The following is a 10,162-nucleotide window of genomic DNA, read 5'->3' on the forward strand; positions in this document are numbered from 1 at the left end:
CCGCTTCTCCTCTTCTCTGTACAAAATGAAAGATGAGTAAAGGTCAGTCCTTCTCACAGTGCTGGTATCTTTTCGGCAGCACTTCTGCGTGGAGTCATGTCGGGGCTCAGTGTCCTTTGGGAAGGATGCACCTTCATGCACCGAGGGCCTAGGTGAGGAGAGGGGTCAGCTGTTTTCACTGACGTCAAATGTTGAACACCGGGCCCGAGCTCTTAGCTACATGAGTGAATTTAGGAATATTCAGGCCCTGGGGTCAGGGAGTAACCCACACCCAGAGATCACACTACACGAGTCACGCCTGTGTGTTTCCTGATGCCGGGAGCCTGGCGGGCGGGGAGACAGCGGGAAAGTCCAAGGGCCTGGTCCTCCTGCTCTTGCTGTCAGCCTGTAGGAAAGCAGGGCAGGAAGGGGCAGCCCGACAGTTTCCCTTTCCGCAGTGCTTCCGTGTGTCAGACTGGAAAGGTTGCTGAGAGGGTGACATCGTGGCGGAGGCTGGGAGGCAGGTGTGCCAGCTGGAACTCTGTCTCAGCATCGCAACAGACAGAAACGATGTTGAATCAGGTTCCACTGACCTAAGAAGGGTGAAAAGGTTAGAGAAGAGTTCCTTACAGTCCCACTTCTACCTACAGATGTGGCACAGGTTCCACTTTAGGACTGAGTATTCTCCTGAGGAATTTCTCACATCTAATGATAGACATATATATGTACATGTCTGGCGTGTGCGTGAGGAAGATTGGCCATGAGCTAACATCCGTTGCCAATCTTAGTCTTTTTGCTGAGGAAGATTGGCCCTGAGCTAACATCCGTGCCCATCTTCCTCCAATTTTTATATGTGGGACGCCGCCACAGCATGGCTTTGTTAAGCGGTGCGTAGGTCCGCGCCCTGGATCCCAGCCCACCAACCCCGGGCCGCCGAAGCGGAGCGTGTCAGCATAACCGCTATGCCACCGGCCCGGCCTGTAGTGATATGTATTTTTGATGGTACTGTTTTGGAGAGGTGGGTTTTGTGGAATTTCTTCTTCTTGAGGGGGGGCGTGGGGGCGGCTTTCCATTCAGGCCAGAGTCTTACCTGTGTTCATTTGAAATACCTTTGGATTTGCTCAGGCAATGATGACTAATCTGTAGGTGCACAGGTTACCACGTGAGACCGTAGAGAACCATCAGTTGGATTAGGAGAGAATTTGTCCGAAAGAGAAACCAAATCCAGGCTGAGTTTCCTAGCTCTGCTCCACGGTGCGCCTGTGAGTGCAGTGATGGGAAGGGGCTGCAGGTCCGGTCTTGGTGAGTTGCAGTGAATCGAGACCCACTTGGACTAAATTTTCCTCAACCCTACAGGCTGAAATATCAAGGCGGTGTCCGGGGCGTCAGCAACTCTGCTGTCCCGGTCAGCCGAGCCACAAACCCCCTGGGCCCTCCATAACCAGCCCTTCCTTGCCACACCATCTTTTTTCAGTCCCCAGAGGTTTCAGAGGGTGAAGGGCCCCTTAGACACCCTTGAGGGAAACCTGTTCAAAAATCCAGCCTGCTCCCATTGACTATTTCCTTTAGACGGAAGGAGCTTTGACCATGCTCAGCTTCCCCCACACCCCGGGGTGTGGGGGGGACACTATCCCTAGAGAGCAGGGGGCAGAGGCAGCAGGACAGCAGGATGCTCCGCCGTCAGGAGACCGACACGTCTTCATCCCGTTACCAGGCGTGGCATGAAGAGCAGGGAGTGGGTGCCGTTCACCAGCTAGACCCGCATCCGAGAGCCAGGAAAACCAGCAAAGACTATTGAAGGTGGGAGGAGAGAGACAAAGCAAGAAGGCTAGTCCAAACTTGGCACAGAGTAGACGCTCACCGAGCCAAAACAGAACCCAGGTTCCGATGCAGATGCGTTCCTGACATCTCCTTCCACAGCCCCCATCCCAAGGTCAAGCAAGAGGAGCTGCCTTTCCTCTTTTGCTCTCCTGCCTACCCTCCTTTGATCTCAACTGGTCTCCTGAAGGGAGTCCACCAGAATGGAGATATTCATAAGGAAGGAGGGAAAGTCCCACCAGGGAGGGAGGGTCTCACAATGTGATGGGCCCTGGCCCAGGTCCCCAGCCCTAACACCCCAAGACACATCCAGGCTGGTCCTATTTCTTCACTTGGACCAGCAGACATTTCCAAGAATATCCAAAGAATGCTATGGGCCCAGCCACCACCTCAAAACCTCCACCGCAACAGGGAGTCAGACCGAGATCTTGCCTGGTGTTCCGTTGGGCCTGCTGCCCTTTGTTTCACATAGAGACTTAGCCTTCGGGGGTCTCCATGGCCAAACCTGTCCTTCCGTTAGGAATGTATTCTATCCTTTCCAAACTCCGCCTAACCTCCAGCTTACAAGAGTGTTCGCTCCACTCTTTCCCAACGAGACCCAAGGAGGCAGACCACGGTGCTGGTCAAGATGGGGGTGTGAAGAGATGAGGAAAGAGAGCTCCTAGTCATCCGGTGGCTGTCCGAGAAGTAGCAACCAAATCCAAGGCCACAAATTGAGGTCCGTTCGCCTCGGCCTGCTCCTTCTCACCCTTCCTTCCCCTGAGAACCAGGAGAGGACTTGAAGCCACAGGCAACAGACCAATGGGATTTGGGATAACTCTTCACCCTCCCTCGACCTCTCAGGGCCTGTACAAACGAACCTTGTTACTGCTTTACCGAGTGACCGCCCCAAGCCCAAACTCTGCTTAGATTCCTCACTCACGAAGCGCCCGAGCCTCAATGTCTTTGTCCCGTCAGTTCCTCACAAACTGATGGTTTCTTTGTCTAAAACGTATAAAAATGCTTGCTTGGGTCATTTCTTCAGGTCCCATTTCTGTGAGACCTCCTTACGTACAAGTCAGTACGGTTTTTTTCTCTCTCTCCTCTCAGTCTGCCTTGTGTCAATGTAACGATTAGACCAGCCCTAAGAACCCAGGAAGGTGGGGGCGGGGGGCACGTCCGCCGGCCTGACACAGAAGTGCAACGAGCGTGTGTCTCAGTAACTCGTTTTTCCAACAAGAAGTGAGCATTGATAGATGGTAGGGTTGTGTTTTTCACATCCACAGATTTAAGTAATTCTTCTTATCTCTAGAGAGCCATAGCTAACTATATACCACTCATTATTTCTAGGAATGATCCATCCTTCCTTTAAAATAAGGTTACAGACGAGCAGTATGTTTTCCATCATCTGGGCTTCAAGCGCTTTTCCAGTTATACCTCTGAGCCTCTAGTTAGATGTTGACATAGGTGCCACTACTGATCTACCCGTTCCATGCCTCCCTTCTTTCCTTACTCGTTATCTACCTTTCCAAGATCTTCAAGAGGAGAGAAGTGGCGCCTCAGAAGAATGTGCTTTTCAACGTCCTGGTTTCAATTACCTTTCTAGGTTTCCCCAGTTGTCTCTGGAGGAGTAGGTACCCGATTACCACGAATCATCGCTAGGACTAACAATTCCCCGTTGTTCCCGCGGGAAACGGGGAATTGAGAGAGATCTGTTTCTCAGCTTCCTGCCTTCACCGACTCATTCAGATCGTATCCAGTTGTCTCTATATGAGTCTAAACTCGATCAATTCCTTTCCTTACAGTACTACTTCCACAGTCCAAGGAGATAGGAAAATTTAGACGTGAGAAGGGAGAAGGGCTTTTCCAACATCCTCAATAGACCAGTGTATCTTGTTGTATCTAGATCCCTCTGATAACTAGTCACCTAGGGAGGACCAATTTCCTCTTGGACTAGTGCGCTGCTTCAACAACATAGAAGAATGTAGACGTGAGAATAACTCGCTTTCCATTTCCCGGTCGCATGTCACGATCGCCGGCTAGCTCCGCTCAACTTGTCGCCTAGGGACCCTCCGCTCTCTCTTGTACTAGCTCCTTATTCAGACGAGAGAGAAGAAGCTGGTGTGGAGAAGAGGGATTTTACAGCTCCCCGGATTCATCGATTCTCTCAGTCACCTCTAGTTCACACCGGTAAAGGAGCTGCCTAGGTATCACTAGTTCTGTCTGGCACTACGCCTGGATTCCCACAGGAAATGTGAATTGAGGGTTGAGAAGATGGTGTGTGGGGGCTGGGTGACTTCCACTTCAGTTCTGGAAATGAGCCCCAAATGGCCTCTGTCTGTTGGCCCCTGGCTTGTCTATGTCTTCGCTGCAGGCTGACACCTCCGCCCTCAAAAGCCTGCTGGAGACCCACTCCCATTTTTACACATCCACTTGTTTTCCTCATAGAGGAAAGAACCATATGGGGAACCATTTGGAGCCCGGCTGCTTGACGTACCCCGTGAGGTTGTGCCCCACACCTGCTCGCCACAGATAGGAGAAGGCCTGGGCCCCAAAGACCGCAAGTCGCCGCTGCCCCTCGGTGCTCTGTGACCCAGATAGTCTCCAAGGTGCTGCTAGGTGACGTCCCCTAGACGCGGAGGCCCCCGCGCTGATCCCCTTCTCCCGCAGGCGTTCACTCGCCTTCCTCCCCCTCCCGAGGGCGGCACCCACGGGCCTTAGCCTCTCTGGACAGGCTCCTGCTGTGAAGGACTTCCCCACTCACAAAGCTGGCAAGTCCTGGCCCAGAGAAAGCTTGTGTGTCCTACTGCCACCTTGTGGTCATCCGTTTGTCCTCGGTCAGCCCAGAAATCCCTTGCACGTCTACAACTCATTCCCCTGGTTGACTCCAGGTAGCCCTAGTTCACAGCTGACCTAGATCCCACTGCATAGCTCTTCAATTTTAACTGCTTGTTAGAACAAGGAAGAAGAATTTGGACATGAGCTGATGCTGGTCTTCAGCTTTCTGGTGTGGACTGGTTATTCTAGTTATCACTAGTTATCCGTACTCAGATAATCATCTAGGGCCCCCTCCGTATCTATGGTACTGACTCATTATTCCAAAAGAAAATCGGAATTTAGATTTCAGAAGAATGTCTGTTTCCACTTCCGGGCATCAAGGAGTATTCGGGGTTCTCGTCTAGAGATCTCCTGGAAGCGAGTTTCCTGTGCACCACTATTCATCTCAGACTGATCGTGCTTTCAACCTAAAATAGAACGTTCGATTGAGAGGCTATGTTTCCAATTCAAGGAAGGCCTCCACTCCTTCCACTCATGTTCCTTGGGTGATTAGTTCCCTCTGCACCCGGGTTCATCTACATTAGTAACTTCTGAATGCAGCCAGGAGAAGAAGAATTGAGAGTCCGGAAGAAGCTACATCTCAGCGCCTAACTTCAACTACTTATTCTGGACATCTCTAGCTCTCTCGAAGGAAGGAGACACCTGGTGCCAATATCTATAGGACGCAATCCCTGTTGCGACACGACCTGAGACTCATATTACTTTATTGTGGTAAAATACACATAGCATAGCATTTACCCTCTTAACCCTTTGTAAGTGTACAGTTCAGTGGCATTAAAGACGTTCCCAGGGTCGTGCCGCCATCGCCACCATCCATCTCCAGAACTTTCTCACTTGCCACACTGAAACTCCATCCCCATTCAACAATAACTCCCCAGTGCCACTTCTCCCAGCCCCTGGGACCTACCGTTCTCCCTTCCGTCTCCATCAATCTGACTACTCTAGGGACCTCATGTAAATGGAATCATACGATATTTGTCCTTTGGTGTCTGGCTTCTTTTGCTTAGCTACACGTCTGAAAGGTTCAGCCGTGCTGCGGCGCGTGTCAGAACCTCATTCCTCCGTCAGGCGAAATAATCTTCCGCTGTGTGTATAGACCCGTTTTGTCTACCCGCTCCTCCGTCCCTGGACGCTTGACTTGTCTCCACCTCTTGGCTCTTGTCCACAGTGCTGCTCTGAACACGGGTCTACAAACCTCTGTTCAAGTCCCCGCTTTCAGTCCTTTGGGGGTGTATACCCAGAAGTGGAATGGCTGGATCCTCTGGTCATTCTGGGTGTCATTTTTGGAGGAACCACCGCACCGTTTTCCACAGCGGCTGCAACATTTGCGCTCCCACCGGGAAGGCCCAGGGTTCCGGTTTCTCCAGGCCCTGGCCAACACGTCTCCTTTTCCCTTGTGTTGAGACTCGCCAGCCTGCTGGGTGTCAAGTGGTCTGTCATTGCGGTCTGGCTGCAGACCAGCACTTGAGAAGAGTATGTTTTCAGCCCTCTGGCTTCAAATGCTTATTCGGCTTCTATACGGTTGTCTCTACTGAAATCTTAACTAAGTCATTGTCGTGATCTGCGTTACTCAGTGAAGAGTCATAACAGAAGAAGTGAGAAGAGTGTGCTCCCCAGCATCCTAGAGTCAAAGTGTTCTAGAGATCTGGGAAAGTAGTTACCTGGTTACTACTAGGTATCTTCGTCCTGATGCATCCTTTCAATAGGAAATAAGAGTTCTGGAAATCTTATCATAAAGAATTACAAAATGTTGTATATCTTGTTATAATTATAAGGAATTCATGGAAATTTCAGATGTGAGCGACCACACGAGCCGAACTGTAAGGGATGTGCCAGCTCGGCTGATGCCAGCCAGGAGCATCACATGGTAGGTCTCTGATGCTATATCGGATCCCGAGCCACAACCGATCCCAGGCTCTCCAGCCAAGAGAGGGTGAGGCCTGCAGAATCCAGCCAGAGCCAGCCTGAGGAGGAGACAGCTTGCTTCAAGTCAGGGGGGAGGCCGTGGGAGGGAAATCCCTTGATGGCTTTTTCCAAGTGAATTCAACCATCATCCTGTAACCGGTTTCCTACCCACCCTCGGGGAACAAGAGGCAGAGGCAAGGTATCTTTCTGTGTTTTGCACAGTAGGTGAGGTGAGTAGGGCCCACCATACCTTGAGGGGCTATGAAAATGGTTTCACTTAATTTATTAAATGGACCTGATGACAATGGTGGCTGTGAAGGTCAAAATAGGGTGAGTCCTGTACATTGTCAAGCATGTGGACCATTCTCAGAAGCTCCTGTCGATACTGCTCAGGATATTAACACGTCCCGGGGCGCCTGCAACACCCTTGTTGAAGGGAGGGACAGAGCCCTCACTCTGCCCTGGCTCTCTCTCCCTTTTTATTTTTTATTTTTATTTATTTATTTATTTATTTATTTATTTATTTATTTATTTATTGCTGAGGAAGATTGGCCCTGAGGTAACGTCTGTTGCCAATCTTCCCCTCTTTTTCTTCGTTTTTGCTGAGGATGATCTCTGCCCGTCCTCCTCTCTTTTGTATGTGCGGTGGCGCGGCAGCACGGCTTGATGAGCAGTGCGTGGGTCCGCTCCCGGGATCCGAACCTGCGAACCCCAGGCCGAAGAAGCAGAGCGGGCGGACCCGACCACCACGCCACCGGGCGGGCCCCCTGGCTCTCTTTTATGTGACATGTATCAGGGGAGAACAAGAGCTCAGGAAGACAGGTCTGGAGGAAGAGAGAGGGAAGAAGAGGACGAGGGGGGAGGAGGGAGAGGAGTGCATGGGAGGGAGGAGGAGGAAAATGACCGCGAGGAGGGGGAGGAGAAAACAGCGGGAACTAACCCAAGTCCACAGCACCCGACCAGCACAGGAAACCCGCGCGCTTTTTAGGGGACCTGCAGCCAGAGGCGTGGTGGCGGAGCACAGCACGGAGGATGTCGCATGCTCCACAATCGCGTCCAGGGCCAAAGCAAGGGCCACGTGCAGTGTGAGCATTCTCGGATGCAAGAAACACTGGGCAGGCTTCTACACTTGTGCTCTGACGGGGGTCGGGGTCGTTACTCCCAACCTGGAGTACTTGTTGCTTTCGCAAGGGATGGCTTGGGTTTCTTGCACCCTGCATCTGAGCACCCAGAGAGCTCCGCAAACACAGGCCCAAGCTCCCTCTCCCCCGCACCGGTGGAGAGCACGGCTGGCTCTGCTTTCAGCGCATTCTTGCAAAAACCCAGCAAGCAGTCTCCTAGCTCATTCTTGCCTCTGAACCACTAGCCCGATTCCTGGACCTCGGGGGCGCATGGAAGAGAACCAGAGTCCCATTCGTTCTTGGGGAGGGGAGAGTCCTGCTCCCAGCCCACAAGGCAAGGGAAAGGACCTTCCCTTCAGCGCGCTGGGGCTGCTAGGGGCTCCGCGCTTTCTCCAGCCCTCTGTGTGCATCTCTCGCTCTGCAAGACCCAAGGGCAAGGAGCCCCGCGCCCAGCGGCGGGCCTCGAGGGCCAGGCGGAGAGACGTTCTCCCGACACTGCCCCAAGGGCTCCCGGGGTTCGTGTGAGGTCTCGTTGCCCCGCCCCTACCCGCGCCCCAAATCCGCGGGCACCATCCAGCAAAGCCCCTTCCTCAGGCCAGTCCCCCGGCCCCGACGGACGCGGGAGGCGTCAGCTAAGCCGCAAGTTGGAGCTCCCCTGCCCCACACTTGCACGCCCCCTCCCAGCACCCTGCCGGCCAGCGCTCCACCCACTTGCGGGCCCCGCCCCGGCCGCCCGCGCGCCCCAGCAGGTCCCACCCACCGCACGCACGGCGCGACTGCACGTGAGGAGAAGAGCAGTCGTCTAAGCCGGAGCCTGTAGACCTGGCCGCTGGAGCCGATGCGCTATAAAGCGAAGCCGGCGCCAGCAAGAGGACCCCGCCCAGGGATGGCCGCGGCTCGCCGCGCAGAGTCTGCGGGGGGCGCCCCGCTGCGTCCGCGGCATGGAGCCTGCGCCCGGGGGCAGCCGCCGGGGAGTCGTGGAGCTCCGGGAAGAACTGCAAGGTGAGTGCCTGGACCGGGACAGGTGCTTTGGGCAACTCCAGGAAACGTCCTTTCCCTGGGAGAGGCGGGAGCACGGGACGCCGCTGCTGCGCCGCCGCCTTCGCTGCTCTCAGCTCGCGGGCCTGCGCCTCCCTCTGCCCCCCGCCCGCCCCCCGCCCCCCGCCCCGGCCCCCGGCCCCCGCCGCCCGCGCTCCCACGCCCGGATGTGTCTCTTTTCCTCTCCGGAGACGAAGCCCTCCGCGATCTCAGGGATGGGAACAGGAGGAGACATCGTCGAGGAGGATCGAAGGTCCGAAGCTGAGCAGGGAGCAGCGGACGAAGGAGAACAAGGCCAGGTTGGCGCAGGAGCTCGGGGCCCCGTGGACCCGGAGAAGGAGGAAGGCGGCGGCGGCTGGGAGCCCCCGCAGCAGGAGCAGCAGCTTCAGGAGCCCTCCCACGTGGCCCCCGAGGGTCTGCAGCCCCGCGACAGGCAGCCGGGCCTCCCCCGCCACACGTTCACCGGGTTGCGCCTGAAGGGGCTGGAGAGCGTTTTCCAGCGCACTCAATACCCCGACGTGTTCAGCGCGCGGTAAGCCGCTTGCTCTGGAGGCGCCCGGTGCTCTAGGGCGCTCGGGCTCCTCCGTCCAGTCCCGGGGCGCCTGCGGGGCTTTCCCGGGTCTCTTTCCCTCCACTCCAGAGCCAGAGCTCCCCAGCGGGCTCCAGGCCACTGGAGTCTGCCCGCCCTTGAGCCCGCGGTGGGGGCGATGCCCACCGCGCATCAAGGGAAATGTCTGCAGGCAGTACAGCAGTGGCTCAAGCCAGGGAACTTTGGCCGCGCTCCTGTTTGGGGAAAGCGGGTTCTGTTGGATCAGGACGGATCAGGGGGAGGAGAGTGAGGCACCGTCGTGCAAGTGCACGGCTGGATCTTGCCTTAACTTACAAGGGTGATCCTTTGGTCCTCGTGGAATTCTCGTGCATTAGTCTTGAGTTTGAAACCCTACCTTAAGAATCGTGAATCCTGAGTCCTGAGTTTCTCAGCGCTCCCTTAAGCTTTGCACACAAAGGAAAATCGCCCCTGAAGCCAGGCTGGAGCTGGCTGTGACCCAAGCGCACAATGCTGGGGCATTTGGGAGGAGAGACGCTGGGAAGCCAGCATGAAATGCGCATTGTCTATCTCGCGACCCCCACGACTCCCGATAGTGACTGTTTGCCATTTTCTCCCCTCAGAAAGGAGCTCGCCTTCCTCCTGGATGTGGCTGAACCCAGAGCGCAGGTCAGTGAACCTGAACACGGCGATTCTGCAGGGCCGCCGGTCTAGAACCTGCTTCAGGACTTGGACACTTTGGTTCTAGTCGTTCTCACCTTGTTGTTTTTTGTTGCCCTTTCCATGTCTGGGGAGCGAGTTTTGAATGTGGGGGCTTTGGCAAGTGGAACCTGGGATATGTCGGGCCCCGCCTATGGAAATTGCCCATTCTCAGAGGGAGCGTGAGTTCCTAAAGGGAAAACAATAAAATCCAAGAGAACCCAACCGCTTCTCCTCT

At 54.9% G+C, this 10,162-nt stretch overlaps 1 protein-coding gene across 1 annotated transcript; it reads left to right on the forward strand.

Moving 5' to 3' along the window:
- Positions 1–8,850: 8,850 nt before the first annotated feature.
- Positions 8,851–10,149, forward strand: LOC131403800 (rhox homeobox family member 1-like). Its single transcript, XM_058538084.1, has 2 exons — positions 8,851–9,210; positions 9,849–10,149. Exons 1-2 carry the CDS (start codon positions 8,894–8,896, stop codon positions 9,937–9,939), a joined length of 408 nt encoding a protein of 135 aa, XP_058394067.1. The 5' UTR covers positions 8,851–8,893; the 3' UTR covers positions 9,940–10,149.
- Positions 10,150–10,162: the final 13 nt, after the last annotated feature.

Source organism: Diceros bicornis, unplaced genomic scaffold (genome assembly GCF_020826845.1).
Source record: "Diceros bicornis minor isolate mBicDic1 unplaced genomic scaffold, mDicBic1.mat.cur scaffold_901_ctg1, whole genome shotgun sequence".
NCBI lineage: Eukaryota > Metazoa > Chordata > Mammalia > Perissodactyla > Rhinocerotidae > Diceros > Diceros bicornis.